This window comes from Vigna unguiculata, chromosome 8 (assembly GCF_004118075.2).
Source record: "Vigna unguiculata cultivar IT97K-499-35 chromosome 8, ASM411807v1, whole genome shotgun sequence".
NCBI classification, from domain to species: Eukaryota; Viridiplantae; Streptophyta; class Magnoliopsida; order Fabales; family Fabaceae; genus Vigna; species Vigna unguiculata.
Window position 1 is genome coordinate 33,440,845 of NC_040286.1, and position 27,929 is coordinate 33,468,773.

General features: G+C 33.4%; 1 protein-coding gene across 2 annotated transcripts; it reads right to left on the reverse strand.

The window, feature by feature from the left end:
* Positions 1-628: 628 nt before the first annotated feature.
* LOC114194493 (anaphase-promoting complex subunit 1) lies at positions 629-26,650 on the reverse strand. Of its 2 annotated transcripts, XM_028084755.1 has the most exons (37): positions 26,320-26,650; positions 26,049-26,112; positions 25,449-25,533; positions 24,788-25,026; positions 24,530-24,635; positions 24,270-24,433; positions 22,362-22,549; positions 22,211-22,280; positions 21,096-21,263; positions 20,501-20,991; positions 17,697-18,156; positions 17,038-17,376; positions 13,680-13,763; positions 12,815-12,907; positions 12,646-12,705; positions 12,433-12,531; positions 10,368-10,508; positions 9,529-9,609; positions 7,391-7,462; positions 7,087-7,158; positions 6,554-6,647; positions 6,390-6,469; positions 6,142-6,195; positions 5,953-6,030; positions 5,714-5,835; positions 5,466-5,626; positions 5,174-5,250; positions 4,979-5,092; positions 4,790-4,891; positions 4,047-4,187; positions 3,773-3,946; positions 3,486-3,549; positions 3,260-3,399; positions 3,013-3,170; positions 2,228-2,306; positions 1,946-2,044; positions 629-1,127 (listed from the first exon to the last, which is right to left on the reverse strand). In XM_028084755.1, the coding sequence occupies exons 1-37, from the start codon at positions 26,544-26,546 to the stop codon at positions 750-752; spliced, it is 5,418 nt and encodes a 1,805-aa protein (XP_027940556.1). In that variant the 5' UTR covers positions 26,547-26,650; the 3' UTR covers positions 629-749. The 2 variants fall into 2 exon arrangements, with proteins under 2 accessions (XP_027940556.1, XP_027940557.1); XM_028084756.1 differs by lacking the exons at positions 24,530-24,635; positions 24,788-25,026; positions 25,449-25,533; positions 26,049-26,112; positions 26,320-26,650 and having other exon boundaries at positions 24,275-24,387.
* Between the last annotated feature and the right edge of the window lie 1,279 nt (positions 26,651-27,929).

Consider the following 27,929-nt stretch of genomic DNA (forward strand, 5'->3'; position numbering starts at 1 on the left):
TGTTGGAAAATATGATACTTCAGAAATTGCATCTAATTTTCACTCAAATAAAATTACACCAAAACAAAACCTGTCTAACATCAAATTTACGACCAGTTTGATAGGAAACGATTCTACAGTTAGATAAAAAGCAACTACTTAGCCATTATTTATCAATCAAACTACTTTTTTATATCCTGTTGGTATCTTCTTTGACAAAAAGTTTGTGCATGACACATTGAAACATTCTTTAAACTTAATTCCCTTGGTATTAAACTTTTTTATTCGATTTTAGTTATAAAAATAACCATTTAAAAAAAATAGTTATCTCATGTTCTTTATCAAAAGCTACTGGGTAATTTTTAAAAATAGTCAACAAGCTTTCATCAGATTCATATCTTTTCTTCAAAAATAATTTTCATTTTTTAAGCTAAACAAATGAACTCTTAACATCCCTAATAGAGGAATATTAAAAATAATAGCAAGCACCGTACAGTAAAATTATTGTCTATTCAATCACATGCATAAGACTTGAATGTAAAAAATTTAAAATGCAAGCAAAAAATTCTAGATACGTAAGAAACCTACGAAAAAGATTGTACTAGCTAGACCTAGAAACAACTAGCTCTAGCTAGTAATTGGACCCCCCTGCAGTGTAAGACTACTGTACATTAATATTTGTAAATCAAAATATTACAATTCACATCTTTATCATCATCCTAATAATAATACTAACAATAATAACAATAAATATTACAGCTGATCAACAATCATGACAAACATCTATCAATCTCACTGATCACACGAATGTGAGTTCTTGGAAAAAGCAGACGCAAGAAGGGAACTGAAGATGACGACATAAGCTTAGGTTTGACTCTATCTACAGCTGTCCTAATTACAGATGATGCTGGTACATCAAACCACTGAAGGAACCACGACAGAAGTATTGAGCGTTTATCTTGGGATTCTCCATCAGGCCATTTTCCCAATTTCAAGTAGTTATGGAAATCGTCCTTCAATTCCTGGGAACAATTTAAGAGCTCTTCCACCTGCTTCCGAAGCGAACCAACAAATGTTGATTGAACAATTCCTCCTTTTGGGGAAGACAATTTTCCAGTCATCAGTGCCTCGATATAAATTAGTGCAAGCTGCGAGCATAAACAATTAGCATCGAATCAAACACATGCTTATAAGGAGTGGGCCAGTGCCAGTGGCCTGGTGCATGAGGGTTCGCACATATGAGGGCCTGGATTGGGTCTACCAACTTAGCGACAGGAGAGGCATACTTTAGTCATGACCAACCATGACTGATACATCACAAACACAAGCAAACAATCTTCCATTGCATCAAGACTCGTCCTCGTGCACAAAATTAAACGACTTAAAGAATTAGATTTATTTTATTTTAACCAATCACAATTAGATCTCAAAACAATGAGTGTAATCTAACTTGGTCTACTAGCCATAGTATTAAATCAGAGACTTTAGGAGTCACACATCGAGTGAAATAAACTACTTGATGTGGTACTTAAGGCCTGATGTTCTCCTATTTAATGAACTAGTATTTTATGTAAGGTTCTCCTCCTGTGGTTAAAATATCCTAACAATTATTGGTGTTTTTGTTGAGAGTTGGTTTATGAAAAGAGCTGGATTAAGGTGAAAATAGCAAACTGATTGATCAGTGAAGTCATCAAAGATAAAAGGGGTGCTACTGAATTAGAGTCGTAGAGTGAAAGCCGTTGTGGATGTTGGCCATTAAAGAGGGTGGCAATGTGACGAGTCTCAAATCAGAACAAGTTACTTGATGTGGTACCTAAACCTTGAGATTCTCCTCCCATCTAATGGACTAGTCTTTAAAGTTGGACTCTCTTATTGTACTTAAATCCTAACAAATATCACTATTGCTAAGAAAAAAGCTGTGTACCTAACGAGATGAGCTTATAAACCAGTTTAGAGATAGAACTACCTTAAAACCAGATATAGAGAGCGAGTCACCAAAAACAACGGCACCTTTAGTAACTTGTTCAGCCATCGATTCAACAGTTGTGTACAATGACAAATAAACCTGCATAATAAAATCATCATTAAAGCAGAATATCATAACATTCAAAATTTGAAAAGTGCAAAATCTCATTATCTGAAATGTGGCATGTATGATCAACATGGAAATGCAACCGGCATATAAGTTTTAAAATTGGACCATCTATTTTTCTTAAATTTAGCATAACAAACCTTCTTTGTATATTACCTGTAAAAGAGCTGGTCTATCTTTGCTCACACACTCAAATAATACTTGCAAGCAAAATTCCTTGAAATCAACATCAGATCTGCAAGCATTTTCATCAATTTATTTAGATATTGCACCTCTACAAAAAGAAGAATGCCATACAATCTGCATAAAGTCTGCATAATTATTTATACTTGAATCTTCATTGACTCATCATCTATCATTTTCAAACTGAATCCCAGGAATAATAAAATGTAAATGGTTTAAGAACCAAAAATGAAAAAAGAAAACAACCTTTTTGAAGGAAACCCTCAATCAGGTATGTATGCTTTAATATGATACAAAGATAGATGAAAGTGACCCAACACTGGATTACTTTTCAGCATGCAATGTATTGTATCTGTGAACTATAGATAAAAATGAGGCTCCCGTACATCCCAATCAATCAATCACACAGTCCCCTATCAAAATGTACAAATAAATGTTTTTCAAAGTATTTGTCAAGTTCTTCTTAAATAAAAAAGTTATACTCCATCTAGTACAAAATACATTTTCTAGTATGGATAAGCAACCAGTGTTCTCCTTTCTTGACAATTTCTTTCCTTTTTTTAATTTTCTACACAGATAGTTCCAGTATGCATATCAAAACCCATACTTAGATGTGTTCCTTTTGTGCAAGTCAAATAAAATAAAACTGATAATTATTCATCAAAAAGATTTAAGAAATATTACATAAATCAAAAAAGTAGAGTGAAAGACACATAAAAACATAACCGAACAGAAATAATCTACAAATATGAGCTTACCTATTATACCAAGAGGGATCACAGCAGAGTTGTGCAAAAGCAATCAAACTAGGATCAGATGAGAAGGTACCAACCAACTGATCAACTGTGATAGAATCAGATCCATTATGAATGTCCCTGATTGTATCAGATGCTTTCAAACTTGTCAGGCCAAACACCTAGATCAAGCAATAAAATAAAATGAGCATATAACAAATGTATAAATTATAAACATGTCTAGCAGTATCACACACTACGTAATTTCAACCTTGTGCATTGCACGTGATAGCAGTGACTGACATCCAATGGGATCATCAACATATGAACAAGCTCCAACCTTTCTTTTGATAAAAAGAATACCAGAATTAAATGGATTATTCTTGTCTCCAAAATTCCACCAAGGTTTATCTGTTATTCAATGAGCAATTGGAGTTACTCGTTTAAGAAGTATATAATTAACAGATCATATAAACAGCATAACAGTTTATGTTTACCTTCAGGGGTAAAGTCTATTACTTGAGGCCAGTAGCGAGGCCCACAAACACGTATCCTTTTCAACTGTAACCATCAATGCCAATACAAATTAGTTGTAAAAGGCTACAAATGTTTTTCATTGCTTCAACAATAGGAAATTTACAAGGCCAAAGCCATCAAATAAAAGTGAATTCAGTCAGAAACAAAAGAAATGTGAAACCCAAAAAAAAAAAGATTAACTGAACAGGACAAATTAAAGTACCCCAAAGATTTCATTCATAGGCCCCACCCAGACATTCAGACTTACAATTGATCGTTCTGGCAGAAGGCAAGGGGTGACCTCACAAAAGCTGGATTCTGCATAATGCTCAGTTTCTCTGACAGTGACCTCAAGAGGAGCGTAAACAGGCAGACCCGTGTCAACATCAACTGTTTGAATCCATCGTGCCTCTGTTGCAAGTACATATAGATGGCGAAATGCCTTCCAAAAAAACTCTTTTCAGAAAATAATGTCCAACTGTAAACTAATGAACATATAACCTTTTATCACAAATTACAGTAGTTCCATCAATCTGATATACCTGAAGGTGGCATCTGTTATCATTCGGACCAGTTGGCAAGCGTGGATATAGAGTAATTAGCAAAGCAGCAATGGAATGGTTGGTTGTCGAAAATGTTCTCATTCCACCACCAAGAAACAAGAAACCAGTAGCTAAGCTTACCTAAAACAACAGGTTTACAAAAAAGGAAAAAAAAAAAAACAGAAGGGAAACAGAGCAAAGCTAATTATCAAACTTGTATGAAAAAGAAATAATTTAAGCAAATACAAGATGTCGCATGAATATAGATCATGTAATGATGTAAAAAAAAATGTTTTACCAAATGAAGTACAGGAATGTATGAATTCCAAGGAGATACTTCGATATTACTATCATAACAAAAGCTATCTGAATCTCCATAAGCCTTTGTCTAATGATGTTTATAATAAAGCACAAGCAGAAGAAACTCAATATACATGATTACAAAGCATAGACTTTTTAGTTCACCAGACACCAAATGATTGAAGAATACTTTTCACTGATTCTTCTATCTAAAACACAACTAATATATGTCTAAAATATAGAGAAATATTCGTATACACAGAAAGACAGAATACTTGTGGGCATGCAATAAAAAGACAAATTAAAGATCAATAGCTGTTTAGCATGATGGTACCAAACCACCACCTAAAGTAGGGCAGTTCAATAGCCAACCCCTTTGATATTCAAGATTTTATTTCCTCAAATAAAACTTACAAAACAGTAAGGCAACTTGCAGAACTTACTGCCATCTGAATGCCATAACTTGACTGCCCATCTGCACAATTTCTGCTCCTTAGAAATCTCAACAACCGAAAGGTCTGTAAATGTCCTGACCCAGCCATCACCTAGTATACAGAAGTTTAACCATAGAATTTTGGACATGATTATTAATAAACAATTAATTGACAGTGGCAGAAGGAGAAAGCAGGCACCACAGATAGAGATAGAACAATAAGGTGAAGGCATGTTTCCAATGTGCCGCGATCGATGTGGTGAGAGAGTCCATTCGGGAAAACCTTCCCACTTGTAGGAGAGACAGGCTTGATCTGCAAGATAAAAAAATAAACCATTTAGAACCAATCATTTAGCTTGCATTGGAGAGTTAGGCAGCGTAAATCTGTACTGACCTCATTAAGAAAGTAAATAGCAAACTCATAAAGTAATTCCTGCGCATTTTCATTTCTTGTGCCAGCAAATACCAGTCCTAACATGGTTAAGAATACACTTCATGGTAAGAAAGATAGATGGAACTTTGGACAAGAAAATATATCTAGGACAATAGAAGCGCAATGGAGATTTAAATAATTTCATTCAGTGGCATGATTAATATTTTCATGTAAAGAATTTGCATTATATCAACATACAAGCACTTTCTTAAACTTATCATAAAATGAGTGTGAAGACTAATGAACATATTACCAAGTGATATACAAGCTCCAGCTATTATATTAACATAGGCCTGTATAAAAGCCTCAGCATCCATATCGTCAATATCATTGTCATCACCTCCAATCCCTTCTACAGCACATCTGACAATCTCAGGAATTTGAGACCAAACCCAATCTTTTGAGGGATGAACCCTACAAAAAATATGCAGCAAACATGGATCAAAAGGGTGTCAAACAGGTCCAAGTAGATTGCTGCAACCTAAATAAAACAGTTCAAACCTGCTCCACATTATTAAATTTCGAGCAATGACTCTGAGCATTATAAAGTCAGGTCTCACATACTGCAAATCAAAAAATGTATTGGGAATTGAGAGCCTAGACACAATAGCCTCAGATTCTGTCTGTCCAAAACAATACAGACCAAAGTTAGAAAAGTTAGGAAGCAAATTAAATTGCAGCAGATAAAGACTTCGTTGCCATATCTATTATTTATTGTAGAGTGTGTTCATCAGAAGCACCTTCATAAACATCAAAGCAATGGCAATGATGGCTCCAGGTGCCGTGACATCAATATTGACCGTTGTCCCATCCATCATCTACAATAAATACAAATGTTCAAAATAATTATGCAAGAGTGTCCTAACTATAATAGCTCATACAATTTTATTTCATTGTGGAAAAAAAATTATGAATTGAATTCTCTGAACCTGTGCAGAACCACGACATTCGTCCATTGAGACTGCTGAAAAATGAGGTCTCTCCTGTTGCAGAAGTACTTGATCATTATATAGAATTATACACATTATTAGCCCTAAAGTGCCAGAAGACAGGATCACAACCGCGTGATCTCTTCCAGACATTCAAAACTAAGACTCATTAACTGCTATAGAACAAAAAGACAGAAGTTCTTGGCAAGGAAGGAAAATAATATTGGAAAATTTGTGAATTCGATTACATTGTGTACTTTGTCACCAATGTAGAGAAACAGGCGATTCACAAACGTGTCAATGAAACCAAGTGCATCTTCCCCCCGTCCTTCAGACAACATATTTTGGTTAGACAAAGACCAGAAAACTAAAACCAAAATCCAAAACCTGATATTTATTTAAGCTCTAATACCCAGTGCAACAAGACCCAGTGCAAATCCTGCAGAAACAGCATGGCCCTCTCGCTCTAGAACATTATCACCTCCACTTCGGCGGCCAATTTCACCCTGAAAAGTTACAAATAGTTGTAGGGGAAGACCAGTTGAAAGAAGAAAATAAATAGAAACATAGGTCAAACAATTTAGTAGATAAGAAACCCTGCAAGCCCTAATCAACCAGTGAAGAGATTGATATTATTATTTAGAGTAGAAAGGTATTACGCAAAACAAAAGAATATGGAAAGAAATTTACGAACTGCTATTGAGATATAAGAATATGTATTACCAGACACATTATGCAAGCAAACAAATTTGATAAACCAAGTCCTAAACACACTAGTGCACAAATGATAATGAATTACAAATATATCAGCATGATAAATAGTAATAATACGACTATAATCTATCTTCATGTTGACTTTATCTTGATGGCATACAATAATAGAATAATTCAGGCATAAGTTCAAGCATTGAATAAACAGAAGATGAAGATGAGAAATATAGTTACCAATAAAACCTGCATTGTTTGTGGATGAGCTGAACCTTCATATAAAATCCCCAAAGACATTAAAGCAGCCGACTGAAAAAATATAACACTTTCAGCATGAAAATATCGTTGGGTGGTATAGCATGCAAATTGAATCTTATTAAATGAATAATGAATTTCAGCAGGACATACAATGAAGCAAGCAAGAGAAAGGTACAACTTTGGGCATTTACAATTCCACTTCTGATGATAGAAAGAACCAGCAGAGGGAAGGGGTGAAAGAGGCTAATCTAAATTGAACAAATAAAATAAACATAAAAGATACCTGGAGCAAGGTTGGAACCTCTAACTCTGGATAGGAAGATGGATGTCGTACAGGAATGTGAAAATAAAGTGTCTGTGAGAGGATAATTTTATCAGTTCTCCAAACATAGGAGGGACAAGAGAGAAGATAATATGATGCATTTATACAATACGATGATCTGGTTACACTAAAACTAACAGCACACAGTATGTGCAAGATACATATCTAAAAATGTATAAAAATTCATAAAACATAATAAATATATAACTACAATAGAACAAAAACAAACTAATAACATATTTCTTAGACATTTCCAAAACTCCTTGTCATCGTAAATTACTTTATATTATTTATATATAGGAATAACACTTTAAATCTCATTTCATTTTTAACCAATTCATATAGAGAACAATGTTTACATATTACTATATTATCCACATACTTATATGCTTTTTGTTTTATTGGATATAAATGTTTTGAAAGTGCGGACACTTCACCTCACATGTATCAGATATGTGAGACATAAAGGTATTGATACTTCATTGATATGTATCAGTGAACTATCCCAGACTGTTGCAGAGGCAGATTTTATGTAGAAGGTTGACCAAAAATACCTCAGTTTTTATTTCAGTGGGGGCCCAAAAAAATACCTTCATAGAAAGTTCAAATTTTTTGGGGTGGCCATGGCATCCCCAGGTCACCCCTTGTTTCAGCCCCTAATCCCAGAGTATCAATATCGGATGCATGAAGCAAATAGAAGTATAAATGCTTCACAAGATGAGGGATTAGTACAAATGCTACCAAAGAAGTTGTCCAATATAAAGATATTGATTTCATGCATTAAACAGCACAACAACTAAAACAAAATATTCTGTATGTTTAAGGATTAATGTTAATTCTTAAACAAAAGTTTTCAAATCAAGATTCAAATTGTAAATTGCAAATTGCATCAGTTAATATCTAAGATTGACTAGAGATAGGCAACACATTCCCTACAAGTCATAAGTAAATATCACCTTACAAACTAATCTTGTATGATGGAACCAAGCCCTGAGCCCAATATTGTAAGATGACATCAATGTCTACACTAGTTCCGTTATTGGGTTGACTATATTAGTCTATGTTTCAGAAATATCTTCCCAGGCATTAGAAGATTACCGGCATTTTTTACACACTTTGAATGTCTAGTCTTGGGTGTGAAGGAGTATGTTGAGATCTTACATCAACTATAAATATTACCAATGTAATTCCTATAAAGCTTGGACTCTAACTTTACAAGTTGGTTTTATAGGATTAAGTTAGACCTTAAGTCCAAATTATAAAATGATATTAGAGCTTAACCTAGATTCATTATTTGGTCCATACATATTTTTTCTGTCTATTCCTAGGCATGAGCCACCTTCATTTTTTTGGCACACAACACAATCAGATGGATGATACACACAAGTCAACAAATTCAAGTGAGATTCCCGACATGAGCTGATTCACTCTCTGGTTTGCATTGATGAGTGGCGTAATAGATTCACACCATTCAAATTGCAAGTCAAATGATTGCTACAATACTCCCCCCTCCCACCAAAAACAATCAATTATTTTGTTCCCCTGTTTTGGATAAAAGAAGAAAATTAACAGATAGACTATAATGGAGGATAGACTGTAATGGAGCAAGAAAATTTGATTCAAATTGTTACCCTAAAGGCATTCTCATCAACAGAACCATATCCTTGAAATCAATTTATTTTAAGCAAACTTGACAGTCGCTTAGCAAATTAGTTCTAAGGAAAACTATAGAATTAAGGAGGTTTATTATTTTATTTTACCACATTCAAATTAAAGTATTACCATTTCTCATGCTCATGGAAAACAATTGAACTAGGCATATCCAAGATTTAATTTTCATGGATTGACCGCCATGGGTGTTTTACATTATACTTCAGCTTGAGATGCCTCTACTTCTGTTTCCACTGTATCAAATTGTGTTTTCGTATATTATAACGGTAAGCTCTTTAGTGATTGAAAAAAAAAACAATGCAATCCATAAGATAACTTGAAGAGCTCAAAGCTAGTAAAACAATTTTTCAAGTGCACTGAAACTATTATCTAGCATCTAAGAGCAGAGATCTGCATCAATTTCATCGAAAAGTTGTGCTTGATAATACCTTTGATATAGCTGGATGCATAGTGCCTCCATAAGAAGCTGCAAGACCAAGCATCAATCCCACAGTGGTACTTTCATGCTCCTGAACAAACATAGGAAAAATCACTTTTTCATACAAAATGGAAAAGTTGAAAACATGATAATATAACATAAGAGGGAAGATAGGACAAATTGTCCTTGAGTTCATTGAAATTAAAAGAATTATGTGGCATCAACCATTTTGTAGTGACAATAAGGCCCCCATAATCAAACATTTCACTGACTCCACCTTTAGCAAATTCAGTTTCCAACTTATGTTTTAGTTGATTGAATTTAGTTATGACTCCAATCACTCTCATAAGAATATTTCAGTTTAAAAAGAACTCTGAGAACTCTAAAATAACACTGTATTTTCCATCAGCGACCTCAATTGTCTGCTTGCACCTTTACCAACTAAAAATACCCAACCCCCCACCAAAAAAGAAAATTTGTCTGAAATTGCATTGCAGGAACAACAGACAAGACACAAACACACTGCAATGCAGTTCCTTTAGCTAGGGGCAGCAGCAATGCAGATTACATGACTGCAGCACTTGGTAACTAGCACCAAATACCTTAAGTTTAGCAGCTTTCAACCAATAATTAGACACAATCTGACTTGAAAAGTAACTCTAAAAAGGGCCAAAAAAGTAAAGATTGAGCTCATAGCAGCAGCAGCAACATATAATGCATGCTATGGAACATATTATTTTCAATAGAAATTTAAGATTAATTATTTCTATTTTGTAACAATAAATCATCACCACTAGAATAAAATGAAAGAATAAAATGAAATGATAATGAAGCATTAGAGGATTAAACCTGAGAAAAATACTGGTAGATGTCAGTAACAGCTAATACACGCAGAAATCCATGCAATCCTAGTGCAAGTAGAAGTCCAGCGTGAACAGAATTTGGCTCTTCAGGTCTGTTATACAAAATCCATGTTCTTGACATTCTTCCCTGCAAAAGGGATTTATATGCAATTATAAGAAATATGCAAGCTACGATATCAAATACCCAAACCAAATGTTGTGTTAAAAGTGGGCTTTAAGCCTAACTCAACCCCACAAACCGGTTTGAAAGGTAATGTTTGCACCCCACTTATATACTATGAAGTGGCCTTATCTCTAGTCGATGTGGGACTTCCAACACATCCCTTCACGCCGAGATATATTCATCTCGTGCGTGGGACAAGAAATTAGTGGGTGGTTCGTTAGCGGCACGATAGCGGATGGAACAGAATATCCAAGAAATCTCACTAGGATAGGCTCTAACTTGGCTCTGATATCATGTTAAAAGTGGACTTTATCTCTAGTCGATGTGGGACTTCCAACACTTTGTTAAGTAAAAACGTTGCTGAGACTAAACAATTGCTTTAAAACACATAGACACCTTTTATGCTTTTTATGTATGCCTATAATATCTGACAGATTCCATTAACAATTATGTTTGTTTGGTAAAAGGAAAAGGACAGAAAAAGCACCAAAAGATAAATAATCTGTTTAGTTATTGAAATAATCCAAGTTCTAAACAAAAATGAAGCCCAAGGATAAACACAAAACTGAATTTGTTAACCACCAATCCAAGTGACAAAGTTCATCCACAATCTACCACACAAAGAAAAGGACCCATTACCCCTTCCCTTTGGTTCTGGAAGTTGGGATTTGGACGGAAAGGAAAGGGTAGGAAGAGTAAATTTTTCATTTTAAAATTCTAATACATATTTTCTTGGTTAAATTACTGACTAGGTCCCTGAACTATTTGCAAATTTTCAAATAGATCCCAAATTACTCAAATATTCAACCAGGAACCATCAAGGTGGGAAGAATGCAATTATACTCATGAGGGATTGGTAAAGTCCTTGACGATGCCAAGTATCATTGACAAAAAAGAACCTGTGCATGTTACCAAACTTCAAGTCTCGTGAAACACGAAATGGGGTTGAGCACAGTGAAGCATGGCAGCAAAAACAGTGACAAAGAAAAGAATTTCAGAAAAAACCGTCTCCCCATGGACACCCTTGATAAATTCATATTTAAAGAATTTCTATCAACAACTTTAATAAGAAAATAAAAAGAGGAAAGGCAAATTAATCATTGAAACCATGGAGAAAAATACATATACATAAATTAGTAAAAAATCTGTTTGACACCTAAAAAGTGGTAAATATTGAATTATATCCAACAATATCTAATGATATCTTAACAATAATTGACATCCTCTAATAATAAAGATATGGTAAATGTTTCTAATAATACATATATAATATAGATCATTTTTATTATATAGGATCTGCTCCTTATTTCTATAATTATAACAACAAATTGTGAGCACCAACAATTACATCAATTTGTATGCAAAAGATGTCCATACTTGTTGCATGGGTAAACTTGCCAGTGGAAGCTAACAAACAGTCAACCCAAAAGTCACAAAATAGGATAGCCTTTTGTTAGGCTCTAGATACCACTATGAGAAGAGAAGGCACAGTGTAGTTTCTGTATGGTGGATAATAACTACAGAAAAATTAATTTCGCAATTACCATAACTATGCAATCCTAGAATTGCCTATTACAATAATTAATGAAATCTAACAATATCCAACAATTGCCAAATTACAATAATCAAATATATCAACAATAACCAAGCCTTTTCAAATAGAGTGTCCTTGTTAGATCTCAAGAGATTGGCAAGTTTTGCTGTTCGTTTCTTAGTATATTTATATTTTTATTTTAGAAGTTGTATGGTTTTAAACCTTGAAGTTGTATCCTCATTTTGTATCTACCTTCCTGTCAATAAATTTCTTTCTTATAAAAAAATAGTAATTTACTGGCAGAAACAAAGTTAAACTATTCAAAACTATGTAACTTGAGGAACAATGTTAAACCTGGAGAGGGGCTAGTCTAAGTCCAGCAGCAACAGCATTATGAAATTCAGGCCAAGACCTGAGTTCTTGTATGTTCCTGATGTTTGGATCAAGATTAACCTGTGAACAGACAGACATGACTCATGTCAACAAACACAAAAAACTAATAAGTTCTACAAGTCATAACAAGTATTACAGAACACAGATATTGCCATGAATATGATATCCACTTACAGTAGCATTCTGTTGGGCTGGCAACCGACCAGCTAATACGAGCTTTGGGACAGTAAAAGCCTAAGATTCAAGACATAATTTATCAGAAAGAGTACATTTCGAGAAGTAATTTCAAATTTCTCAGTGAAGGCAAAGTGGAATTAAAAAAGAAGTTAAATGTAAAGAGAACCTCAGTTAAAAGTGTATATATGGTTGCAAGAGTAAATGCCCCACGTCCAAGAGGAAGTGAAGTGGTCCTTTGTGCAAGATGCCACAACTGAGCCTTCATAAAAGTAAAAGAAATTAATTAAAAGCAGATTTTGAAAAGAAAAAAGAAAGTATACCCATTCAACTATAGAAATAAATCATAAACAGGGAGTAAAGATAAAACAAAAAGTGAAAAGTAAATAAATAATATTTTCCTTTAATACAATTAAGACTATTAATTGCTGTAACATTCATAATTAAAGATAAAACTCATGTTAGTGAAGTTCAGAGTACATTAATTACTTTTTCTTACCTCAATAATTATTAAATAGTACGACCTAATATATAAATCATAACTTAACTTCAATATGATGATAATAACAAAATCAACTGAACATGAAAACTCAGAAGAAATACAAATTTATGACAAAAATATGAAGGGAACAAACATCCAGATTATGTGACCAAAGACACTTATGAAAATCCCAAGTCTATGTAGGATATCTATCCAAAATATCAATGCCGCCCAGAAGAAAAAGTTCTTCCGCATAAAAGTGGGTTGTGAAGATTATATTGCAGAGATACTGTTTACATAAATCAGGCATGTTGCACAGCACCAAATGGGCAAGAGTTCCCGTTAAAGTTAATATGACAATACATAACAGCAAATTTAATTTCTGAGATACATGCATATCACAATCACCAAGATCGTATACAGGGTTATATTAGAAATTTGACAAAAGAAGGAAGGTTGCAGGATGAAACTTGGCAGCATATCAAGTGATTGAATAATCATATTATAACAAAACTGTTGACACAAATAAATCAAATACCACAAGAATACATACCTGCTGGAGGTCCTGATCAGAAGCACTATGGTTAATAGATGTTTGAATTGCCACGGGTCTTGAAGAGCACAAAAGGCGTCTAACCTAGTAAAAGTAGCAATAGCCATGATCAGAAAAAAAAAAAGAAAGAAATAAGTTCGTAAATAACTTCTGCACTAGCACAACATACATCAATCACTTAAAAAGTGGACTAGTAAAAAACTGTTAGTTTAAGATAAAAGTACACGTATTGATAGTGTTGGAAATCTCACATCAATTAAAAATATGATCAAGTATATTAGACACAAATCTTACCTTAAAAACCAATTTTGTGAGGTTATGTTATGTTATGCTTCAAGTTTACATTTTAAGATAGTATCAAATTTACATTTTAAGATAGTATCAAAACTTATGTAAGCGAGATTTGATCTATCATGTTACCTGCTGTAGGACCACCTACAAATATTTATTTTCATGCTAGAGATGTTCAATCCTCAGTGTGAGGGGGTATGTAGAAAACTCACATTGGACTAGAGATATAACCAAATTATAATGTATAAGTGAATAGAAACCTAATAAGTATGAAAAATACTTATTATTCATGTTTGATTGGACCTCTTAATTATATTTATTCATGTGTTTTGTGGGAAGTTTTAGGTTGTTTTAGGTTTCTTTTAGGTTAGGTATATTTTGTGTTTTATTGAAGATTATTGTATAGGAGATTGGAGAAGAAGTGAGGTTGTACCGTAAGGACCTTATCGCCCAATGAGCGTACCAAGTTGCACAACGAGATAACCAGGTCGCCCAGCAAGAGAACGGTTTTCTGAAGTGGTTATAGTTTCGAAAGTTACACAAAACTAACGTGTTGGAGTGTGGGAACACGACAAAACCAGGGAAAAACACAAGAAACGCCATTCTAGGGCAAGGAGAACTCAAATCACATCATTCATTCCATCAATTTCATCCATCTTTTGTTTTCTAGATGCTTAGGAGTCACTAAACTCCTCTTTCATTGGAGTTGGATGTAATGAACTTGTACTTTCTGTAATTTTCTTATGCAATGTAATCGCTGTTTTTGTTCATATGTTCTATCTCAATTATTAATGTGCATGATGGAAATCTTTGCTATTTGGTTGTATCTAATCATTGGGAAATAAATTGGAACTTAACCTTGGATAGAACAACCATGAGATTGGGTTCTAGGAATAGACGTAATCTCTAGGTCATTCTATACATCAAATCTTAATACAAGTCGTGTGTTAAAATAGTTAAGGAATTAATGTTTTGGCATATTGACTTAAAACTTGCTTCTAAGTAATTAGGGGCTAGTATGCTTATGATGTGGACGTTTGAACAAGATAGAGAGCTTGTGTAGGAAATATTGCATTAGTATGGTTCATTAAAACAACATTGGTGAAGTCCTTCCTAAATTATTCCATAACTTTAGTGTTTAGTAATTTTTGCACGTTTATCTTGAATTAAACCAATCTTTAATGTTGATATCATTGCTGAAATTAGTAAATAATTACAAAACCTTATCTTTCAAACTAGTTTTATGAGGCTGAATTAGGTTTAAAATCCACTTTCTGAGATCTTACATTGACTAGATATATGATCAAATTATAGTATATAAGAAGTGGGTGCAAGCATCACCTTACAAACCAATTTTGTGAAGTTAAATTAGATTTGAAGTATACTTTTTAAGGTGGTATAAGATGTTATTTTAACAAGATTTGTTAAATATATCGTGTCATCTACTATTGGTCCATCAACAAATATCTAGTACCGCAGTCAAGATGTCCTCGACATGAGTGGTAGATGTGTTGAAAGTTCCACATCAACTAAGAACATGATCAAATTATAGAATATAAATGAGTGTACACCTCTTATCTGTAACACTATGATGCACCGGATGTCATACGAAAATATAAGAAGGCTTAACATTATAAAGTTCCATATACCACCATGAGTGTGCGAAAAATCTAAATATTCAAATCCAATCCATAATATTCAAATCACTTTAAGCTCATTTTAATGGATCTGTTTCAAATCAATTTCGGATTTTAAATCCAATCCAATTGGTTGGATACAAATTGGACACTTCTATATTTTAAAAAATCTAAAATCACTGTTCATCCCAAGTAATCATTTCGTTAGAACAATCTTTTCTACAGTTTGGCCGAGAAATTTTTTATTTGATACGCAAAGTTCCACTTTGATTTGAACCACGGCCATGGCATTGACAAGTTGGCCTTAGATGGGGTAACTTAGGCAAAGATTCAACTCGACCTCGACCAAGCATTAGTGATACACCCTCGGCCTCATGGCCCAACCTCGACTGGAGCTTCATTAGCAAGGCCTCAATCAAGGAATCCTTGGCCTCAGCTTGAATGTTGTTGAACTATTCACCAACTATAGACCTTTTTCTAAGCCTATATATGACTTGTTTAAAAGTTTGGCTTGACCTAAAAGCGTGCTTACAAGGTCAAATTAATAAAAAGACTTACAAACAAGTTAATAAGCTTAACTAGGCTAACAAGCCTAAACACTCCAACAAGTTTTGTTCATTACAAACTATCCTTTGTTTTTTAAAGACTCAGATTGAAAGAGACACGAAAATTACGACTCATTTTAAATTGACAGACACATAAAGTATACATAGGTACTTACATTGGCAAAGTATCAAAAATCAAAAAAAAAAAATTGACAAGCAAAAATAATTAAGCAATGAGAAAAAGTAATACACAAAGGACAAACATCAATTAAAATTATCGAACACTTATTTTCCTATTTAACCATATTGCTATTAGTCATTATACTTGATTACTCCTTTCCTAAACTTAATTTAATTTTATAAATTATCTTAATTATTTAGTAAACAAATATAACAACTAAACTAATTCAAATAAAACTAAGTTTAAATTTTTCAAAGATAATAGTCTCGGTGTTAATGCCAACTTTATCCAAATTAGATGGATTACACGCAACCATGGATTTGAACTAATTTAAATCCAAATTTCAATTAGATTCCAAAAATCCAAATCAATTTTATCCAATTAAATGGATTTGGATTTCAAATAATTTGGAGTGGGCTTTTAAAAATCCAATCCATAGCGACCCTATACATCTTTCTATCAGTTTTTGTTGTGGAAGAAAAGTGAAAAAAACGGAAAAAATCCTCTGAATCGCTAGTAGCACAGACAATAAAGAGCAGCAGCACTTTGCCGAAATGACTGATAATCAATAGGACAGCAAAAGCCATAACCTTTTATATAATCCTATATAATAGAAGCCGCAACAGGGATTGAAAATATATATCAAGGAAAAATAGTCAAATCAGTTTTGTTCCAAAATCTTTATGCAAAGTGCCAAAACTAACCTCATTCAATCTAAGATCACGACCATAACGCAACTGTGTGCTAGAATTGAATATATGCTCCATACCATCAGTCATAGACCCGTCAACTGAATCTGTATCCTCAAACTTTGCTCCTTCCAATCCAATTGCATCAGAAATAGTAGAAGATATTGTCACTGGATGCAGATTTAGCATATAAGGTGTGGACATAGAGATTACATTCACATTGCTCGGTGTTTCAATGCCCCTATATTTGCATTCACGTGCCAAAGTTGACATTGCTAAATCTTGTCGTCCGAGAAGTATGTAAGCAGCAGCTGGCCAGTCATTGGGAGGTGAATCACGACACTTATCTAATGCCTAGAAGGGCAAGACGGCAATTAGACATAAATGCTCTGAAAATATGTCAAAACTCGAAAGACATAATGCTCAAAGCATATCAATTATAATAGCAAGAAATTACATGTGGAAAATTTTACTGTCAGATGAGAAAAGCTCAGAAATAAGAAAAACATTAGGCAATTCCTGATACCATCTAGATGAACATTAGAATTTTGTAAGATGACAGATAACTTGAAATGTTGAACATACTCCATAAACAAATTAGTAAAATGATTTAACTAATTTATATAAAAAGTTCTAAAACTCTGACGGACTGACACCAACAGAGTCAAACTTACATGACGAAGTGGAAGCGATACACCCGAAGGTAGTGAGTCCAGCTGCTGAAGTCCAAATCTTTCACCAACCATTGCTAAAACAGTAAGCTCCTCCTTTGAAGAATGTGATCCCATAGTAATGTTACAGTAAACACCAGTAGACAGCTTATTTCCCTGCAATTTGGCACCAGATAATATGCTATAAAAGCAAACTACTTTCCGGGCTATGCTAACCACAGAACTTCCTTCTTTGCACACTAAAGTTGGAATATCATTCACATTAGCACAATGACACCCATATTGCAAGCAATTTTCAAACCATCTGAATAAACTCGGACAAATTTTAGGCGAAATGGACATTCCTGGCTTCAGAAACTTTTTACTGAGGCCAGGGAAATCACGAATATAATTATCCAAGTAGTTTTCCTCAACCAGAAATTCAGCAATGTTGCATAAGAGAACTGAAAGAAGCTCCAAATCCCTGTAGATCATAGGCAACAATTATCAAATAGAATCAATATTTAAGACAAAACTAGAAGTGGGAATTACAGGGGAAGCTACAGCCTAAAGAACATAATGAAATACTTAAACCAGATGGTGGAAACAATATATGAAAACCAAAAGACAATCAAATTAACCTTTTAGCTGTGATACTCAGAAAACAGAAAAAGTTTTTGTTGGTCACATGATGTATCATTAGTAAGGTAAGTCTGGTGGCATCCTCACAAGGCTAAAATCTAAGATTTTGCATAACATCATGAAGTAGTAAATGACAGATGAAAATCTCAGCTAAAATTTTGGCATTGATTTCAAACTTATAGTAGCAATGGGCACATCATGAAATGATGAGAGAACGAAGATAGAGGCAGGAAGAGAACTAATAGGTATGCTGTGAACAGAGAACGGAGCTATGGTCCCCCCACCCCCAACATTTTGAACTCTTTTAAATCCAAAAAATTAACATTGCATCTCATCAATGGTACTCTTTTCTTTTTGTTTGGATAACACAGATAAAATGATACAGCTCTGCTCCTCGACATAGACCTTAACAACAAATCAGTGGTCCAGAAGGAGAATAAATCATAAAGGCAGAAGACAGAATGGAAATTCTTGTGGAATCTATTAGACTTTACATTTATTTTTTACTCATGTAAAGCAATAGTCTAGCTCTATTGTTTAACTGTTTTGTTATGACAGCTGTAATTAGAACCAAGAAGGATTGACACCTCTATAGGATAGTGGCACGTGGAAGCTTGCCTCTCCTCCCCTAGAAGAAGATTGGTGGTTGTATATGGGCCTACTGAAGTTGATTGTCCTGAAATTCGCTAGGTGGCCTAGAGATATAATAAAATTTATGGCATTGACTAATGTTATGTGCTTTCTCCTCAGGCCAAAATTACCTCAATTCAACTTTTCCTTACTATGGTTGTTATTCATCATTGGTCACTCCACCAGCCTGACCTTCAAAATGTCTGCCTTTATGATGACCTTGAAGAGAAAGTCTACATAGAGCAACCTCTTGGATTTGTTTCTCAGAGGAAGTATGTGTATGATCTAGTTTGAAAATTGGGTCAGTCTATTTGTGGATTGAATCAACCATCCCTAACTTGGTTTGGTAAATTTAGTCATACTATACACATATTTGTGTCGAAACAAAGTGAGACTAATCATCCAAATTTTCATTGTCATACATTCCCTGAGGAGTGTTTATCTAATGGCCAATGTGGATGATATAGTCATTAAAAAAAATGATGCCCCTAGGATTTCTCAACTAAATGAACACTCATTCAGGCCTTTTCAAACCAAAGACCTTGGTCATCTAAAATACTTTCTTGGTATTGAAGTGACTCAAGTCAAAGGAAGGTGTTGTAATTTCACAATGAAAATATGATCTCAAAGGATGGTGTTGTAATTTCACAAAGAAAATATGATCTTCATAGGCATTGAAGTGGCTCAGTCATAGGAAGGTGTTGTAATTTCACAAAGAAAATATGCTCTTCACATTCTAGAGAGACAGGGTTGGCATATTGCAAGCTCATTAAATAATTTTATAAATAATTTTATATATAGATACATTAATTGGATAAATTTAGAAATAAGTATTGCATATTCTAGGAAACAAATCCCTAAGATCGTGGGATTGATATACTAATAATAAAATCAAGATACACCAATATACAAAATTAAAAAAAAAAACAGGAATCAAATATAAAACTTCCTAAAATATCTCAACACTCTCCCTCAAGCTGGTAATTGAGTGTTCTCCATTTCCAGCTTGGATATAATTCTCTCAAAGTTACCATTGTTAAGCCCCTTGGTGAATATGTCTACAAGCTGTCCTTGAGTAGAAACATATGGGATGCAAATCAAGCCACTGTCAAGCTTTTCTTTCATAAGATGTTTGTCCACTTCAATGTGTTTGGTTTTATCATGTTGTACAAGGTTGTGAGCTATGTTGATTCCAAATTTATTGTCACAATATAATCTCACAGGTTTATCCCACTTTATCTTTTAAGTCTTCCAGTATATAACAAACAGGGCAGCATTACCAGCCATTTAAAGCTGAATTTACGGCTAAAAGTAATATTGATTATTGCCTAAATTCACTAAACTAAACACTGTATTTACAGCTAAAAGTAATATTGATTATTGGCGAGATTTACTAAACCAGCCAATTAGCTGCTTCCCGGACAACAGGGCAGCATTACAAAACCAAACACCAAATATGATAGAAGTAAGAGATAACCAGAAAATGCATAAGATGTATACTAGAGACTAAAATTAAAAGGCATCCTAAATATATAATCACAAGATTAGAGACATACCTTTTGCGAAGATTATCAAGTTTCAGGCTTTCATAGAGTCCATGAAGAGATTCCATACTTTCCCTTAACAGATCAGTATAGAATGGCTTTCCAGAATTTTGTGGGTCATCTGCAAATGACCTGTCGAAATTTGATTCCTGCTGATCAAGTGACACTGTGCAAGGCATTCCAAATATGGAGTTTACCTTGCAAAAATTATAATGAAATTGGCTACTAATAAGGAAGTCCCATGCAGAATGTGGCACTGAATCAGAGCCCTTTTGAGATATAATTCTATTTTTTCTGCAAATTTGCAAAATTACATGACAAAAGGAGTTCCATTCTGAGTCAACAATGGGTTCAGCTTCTGGTGAATGAGCTGGATCACCATCTTTCCAGAGAAGACCAAGAAGATGTCTGTAAAAACTAGAACAAAGCCCCTCAGCAAGTGCTGTGATGCAATCATTGGCTAACACTGATGAAGGACTCTCACGTAAAGCACATCTAAAGATCTGCATATGCAGAGCAGATGTCAAAAGATGTAAAGAAACAGATTATACCAACTTCCAAGATAACAAAATGAAAAGAGATCATCTCTGAATACAAGTCATTATACCTGCCTATTGTTTACTATCACGTTGACTCTGCCCTCAACAGCATCAGCAAGGCCAGTGATCTTTAAGTCATTGCGAAGAGAAGATTCTTCTGAAATCTCCGGATCATGCAAAATCTTATCTTTATTTAAGCAAGGTAAAACATAGTTGCATAGGCACTGCTTCCCAGACTACAATATAAACACGACATATCATTAAATAAAGCTTTATGCTTTTGCAATCTTGATGGAATCAAAAAAATGAATTATCAGAGGACAAGGGTGACAATCTGAGAAAAACTGACGCTAGCAGTAAAATGTATAAAAAATATTAAAAAGAACTGATGGAACTTGTTTAGACGAGTTTCTCCAAAAGAACTTCTAAGAGAAAAAATGTGAAGAGAAAAATGAAATTGACCTCTCCATAGGTAAAAGTTAGTGTATAAATAAGTTAAAAATAAAATTTCAAAGAAATTATATGAGAAGGTTTCTACATATTAGCCTATGCACAAACTTAAATTTAACTTACGAAGAGGTCAATTTCATTTTTTATTTTTATTTTTCTTTTCTAGAAGTCTTTTTTGAGAAGCTCTTCCAAACAAACCAAAATTAAAGCTGCCACGCTTATAGCCATATTTATGAGAAACCATATCCAGTACATATCAGGGAACAAAAACGTATGTCAGTAAAAACTAATACATATATACAACATCAGTTATATGCCAATCAATAAACTATAACCACAACAATACTCAGAGGGAATACCCAAAATTTACCATTAAACATAAAGAAACTTCACGTCAAATATTCAAATGATAAAAGAATATGATAGAAAGAGAGCAATTTTTATATAAACGCATTAATTGGAAGTTGAAACAAAGATAAAAATAAAGCAGGAGAATAGGAACCCTACAAAGCCACAGCAGCAAGCAAAAAAAAATAATAATCCAAGCATCAGCTCAAAAGAGGTATCAAATCCACTCTATGCAAAGAATAATAACCAGAACACAATATAATGGAAAACACATGCAGAGAAAGGATAGTCTATAGACTGAGACAAATACCAGGAGTCAGGAAGGACATTAAAAGGATATGAAGAATGACTCAATCAATTTGTGTCAATTTAAGTGCAGGCTTACATAGAGAAGCAGAACATTTTCAGGAGACAAAACCATTATGTCTGAATATGGAAGGACTCCTACTTTGACCCTGGAAAACATAGATTTGAACAGAACTTCGAAATTATGCACATTACTATAAAATCAATGCAGAAATAGATGGGATATGTACCTTGGGCGGGTTACTGTCACAGGTGAAGCCGCAATGGCATGTATGTTCCATCCCATATCAGGTTTAACATCAAACACAATCTCATTATTTATTTCAACCATCTGAAGACTAAGAGATAACAACTTTTTTTGTTCTTGGTGAAAAAAGCAGACAACAGGAGTTGCATCGTCATCAGTAGCCATGAAGACCTAATAGTCATTTGAAGAAAGAGTCAAAAGAAAAGAATAACTGAAGTGTATAAACTAATTGATAAATTATCCAAAGAGAAAAGGAGAATCCAATCCATCCATCCGGCTATTTAATTGACTTGTAGTTTCACTGTTCTAAGTAAAATCAAAAAGAATCTAGACAGATTTAGATTGTGATCTAACTGTATTTCATTTCATTGAATGATAAAGATTTAGATAAGTATTTGAACTGTAAAAAGATAAAACAACAGTTCTAACTGACAGCTGTTGTAAGTAAACCTAAACAGAATATACTCTGTCATTCTGAACAAAAGTTAGAAACTTAAATGAATAAAATAACTCTTCAAACAATAAAGCAATGACATGTTTTGGATAATATAGTTACACAAAACATCATTAATGGATTAACCAGTTACTTCTTTTGTGTTTAATATATCTTACAATAACATTCTTAACAATGTTGTTAAAACATTAAATAATGGTGACTATCGGACAAGGGAGAAGTGGATTCCAACAAAATATCTTACCATCTTTGGCAGACGAGGCCACCTCCAACAAAGTAAAACAACCCGTATCCACCTCAAACAAAAACCCCATCTATGGCAACTGACTATTTCGGTTACTTAAGTTGCCTCTCTGTTCATGAGGCTCTGTTTCTTTGATCCTTCTACGATTCTTTGCTTCTCTACTATTGATTCTTTGTTTCTCTACTATTTTCACCCCCATTTACTTTTCTGTTTTCTATATTCATTCTTTGTCTGAATTTTTCTTTCAATTCCTCTGTTTTGAGTCTCTCTATTTTGCCTTCAGTGAGTTTTGTTTTCTCTGAACTTTGCAATGAGGCTTATAACATTACCTCTTAAGTTTGTGCAATGCATAATTTGTACTTCTGTGAATTGTACTTTTCAAAATATGTGACTAGTTTTTTCTAAATATATTTCATTGTTTTAATTTATTTATTATATTCTGAAGTTTTCAACAATGGTATTTAGGTATATGATATATTTTATTTTGACTGCCTTATACCATAGGCTGCAGTTCCATTTGCCAAATTAAGGCAGATTTTTGTGTTGCCACCATCTCTTAATAATAACATTAAATCTTATTATGCAAATTTTTTTGACGGGTGGAGGAGTAACTTTTTCACAAAAAGTGAGCAATCCAAACATTCCCTAGAAGGAACTAAGTAAAAGTCATAGAAGTAGGATCTTACTAAAATATTGAAAAATAACACAAATGTGTTAAGAATGTGCAAAGCGAGATGGAATGAATTCAAGAAACAAAAGCCAGATGGCTGACCTAGTGAGAAAGAATAAAAAGGGTAAAGGAAAACACTACCACAATATTGTATATAATAGAACAAAGGTCAAGAAGCACCACCGCATCAAGGTGGTCTGCTTCTATAAGCAGATTAAAAATCAAATAAATTGAAAAACTTGAATAATTATTTTTACTAAATATGTTCAACTGAGAAAATTTAAATTAACAAACTTTTAATTATTAATTAATCATCAGCTATGCTAGAAAAACAGATAAACAGCTTTGAGGTCATATAAAGCATCTACATTATTTTCACATGTTAATATTTGAAAACCACAGGAAACAATGATATCATTAACTGATGAATTGCATTTCCCGTTTAAAACAAAAAAATGCGCAATGTATAGATGAACAATAGCCAGAAAATTATGAGGAAGTCTAATAATAGACTATGTCAAACCTTACAAGCAGCTGTCTGAGCACCTTTTCCCTGCCATATTTTCCGAAAGGACAAATGTTTTGGCAATACACTCATGGGATCTACAGGTAACAAACTACCAGCTGAATCATCATCAACATTAGAATTGACAATTTCTGCAACCCACAGAGAGTGCTGCATCTTTCCTGAATTCAGAGTAACACCATCATAAAAATTACCAAGACAACTAGTCATTCAGAAGAGAACCAGGATCTGATTGTTAGAACTTCAATGAAAGGAACCTTTATTGTAGGATGCCATGAGTGGCACTTGATCACTTGTCCAAATTGTCTTTTCATCATATTCCTTCATCATGTTCAATTTTCCTCTTTCTTCAATAAAAGTTGGCTACAGTGACAGTAAAACAATGTCAGTGAGTAATAAAAAAAGAAATACCAAGACAAGAATTTATAGAAGTAAATATGTCACAACACAACGAAACAAGATAAAAACTAGAATGATGAAATTTCAGCAACAATCTGTAGATTTTTATAACATACTCGGTGTTCATCCAGAGGATCCATCAAAATGAGATGAGAGGATACTGAAGTACCCTCTCCTTTTTGGATAGGATTAGATGAACTAAGCAGCATATCACGCGTACTAAGCAAAGGACTTGCAGATGAAAAAGGAACACGCAAAGGTATATTTGCTTCAACATCTTGTTGGAGTAATAAACCAAAAGGAAGAGGCCATATAGATGTGATTGTACGAGGAAGTGGAAGTGATACCACTTCACCTATAAAACAGGAGAAAATTTCAGCCACTGTAACACCAAAAACAAAATTGAAAACTTGAAATATTGACAATCTGATATATAAGAGGCATTACTGGCTAATGTCTGTTCACAGAAATGAGTAATGTTTATCTAACATTACTGGCTACTAAACGTAGCTCCTCAGCAAACATCTGACACTGATAATTTTGGCAAAGGGCAAGGACAAATGTTTAAATGTCTTTTTCATGTATGAACGAAAACAAAAAGTCTTGTGAAGTAAATGGACCAAATTTTTAATTTAACCTTATTAATATCTTTTAATTCCATCCACCTTTTGACCATGATTATCATTTAAAGTGCTCAATGTTATTCATACTTTGATATCATACGTGTTTTTTTCTTCTTTTGAATGATATGATGGTTGAACCTCATTTATTACTCACCAGATGTATTATAGATGGTCAAACGATCACTTTGTAATATACACAGAAGAGCTTCAGTAATATGACCGAGACGGCACCAGCACACCTAAAATTTGAAAATAATTAGTTATCAGAACTGCTCAGTAAATGCAACAAAAACAGCATCTTACTACAAGTGAAAAGAAATAAACAAATTTGAGACTTGGTCCTCCACTGTTGCACGTTCTCATTGCACGGGCAGTGCTGCAGCCATTGGCTGATTGGATAAATTTCAACCTCCCTAATCTTTGAAAACGCAAAGCCAAGTCCAGAAACAATGTTTCGAAGGAGGACTTTATTATGGGGAAAGGAGGATTAAGATGAAAGAAGATAAAGCGGCCTCCTTAACCTCAACTCCTAGGTGACCTGGACTTTTGAAGGCCCGATGGACTATTTCAAATAGAAATTCCCACAAAAAATGACAGAGAGGAAACGTCCACAAAGAAACCATAATATTGCTCCATGAACAACGTTCAGTTCACTCAACAAAATTTAATAGTACATGAGTTCTAATAAGCTCTAATAGGGGGTTAAACAGCAGTCTCGTTTCAAATTCAAAGCATGGAAACTCAAAACTCGTACCTTAACAATGTCAGACGGCAAGGAAAATCTCTTAAACACTCTCGCACCCGTCGACCATGTAATCCTACCACAAAACAGCACGCACATTAGATAAAGCAATCCAATGCGATGCACCAAGCGTGCAGCCTCAGACGAAGTAATAACCACGAGGAGCAAACGAACATCAGCAAAAGAACACAATAAAAAACTTCGTTTATCTTATTCCTTTAACTCCATTTCCGCACATTCGGAAGCGACTGAGCAGAGAAGCGAGGGTTTTGTGATAAATTACCGATTGCCGCGGATGAAAAGCTCGTGATCGCCACAACTGCTCGGTGCTGAAGAAACGTTGTCGCATTCATCTTCGGCGTCTCTTTCCCGCGCGATTTCTGGATCGAAGAGGAAGTAATCGTACTTGTCAGTGACACTGCCAGGGGGTTTGCCGTCCAGAGCTTCAGCGACGAGGCCAAACGGCTTGAACTCGCCCAACACAGTTAGGCAACGTACTCCTATCGACATTTACTCGGAGCTCGGAGCAAGTTCCTATGGAGCATGAGTTTGGTGGCAACGACTATGGAGCACAAGAAGAAGAGTGAAAGGAAATGTTTTGCAGCAGAACTAGGCTTTCGGCTCCCGCTCTTTATTTTTAGTTTATTTTGATCTTTTCGTTCAGAACAGGAAATACAAAAAAAAAAAAAAAAAAAAAAAAAAAAAAAAAAAACGGGTTTGGGCTTTAAATATTTGAACTAGGGTCATTTCTTCCTGTAGCTATATTTCTTCCTGTAACTAAATAGTTTCCACCTTCACTTTCATAAATTTTCTTGCATTTTTTTATATTTTAGGTTATATATATTTAGAAAATAAAATAAAAATTATTTTAACTTATATAATTTGAATTGTGTAATTTGGATATATTATTCATTCTGAATGTAGAAAATTACATTCCAGATTTCACGTTTCAAAATACAAAACAAAAATATGTTATGAATTATATAATTTAAAATACAAAATTTACCTTTCAAATCACATAAACTAAAATATAAAATATAATGGAAGTGGAAAAGAAAAGTTATGGAGAATACTACCCAAGGCAACTCCTTTTACGCACAAAGATTTTTCCTACACACTTTTAAATGTTTAAAATGTTCATTTTTATATCTTTAAATTGTAAAATTTGAAAATGAATAATAAATTATGTAACATTTAATATATTTTTAGATTTTCAAATTTCATAATTTTAAATTATATAAATTGGAATAAATTTTGTTAATTTTTAAATTACATCATATCATATGGAATGTATTTTGTATAATAATATAATAACTAAATACAAATTTAGGTTTTGTAATTAGGAAGATAATTATCACTGATTAAGAAATAATAAATATGCATTAATTTTATTATTTTTATATTAAAAAATAAAATAATTAATTATATTTATTAAAATAATATAAATACATATAATTAATTTTATAAAAACAAAAATATCTTTTAAAATTTTTAAAAGAAAAAATAAGCATTTTGAAAACTCAATTAAATCTTAAATTAATACTTTAATTTTTTGTAAATATTTTATATGTTAAATATTGTTTTTTGTTGTCTTTTATGTTAATTAAAAAAAGTTATATTTAATTATATTTTAATTTTAATAACGTAAAAATATAGTAATTTTATTATTTAATTATTTAATTAGATTTTGATGCGTATTAATTGTTTTTAACATGTGTCTTTAGTGTACTTCTAAGTAATATCCTTGTAATTAAGCATATCTTTTTCAATTGTGTAATTTATAACACACTAACACAAAAAATGTCTATAACATCACCTAGTTAACGGATGCTAGAGAGAATACAAATGAAAAAAAATGACCGGTGACATTTTTATAAATAAAGTGTCAAAAAT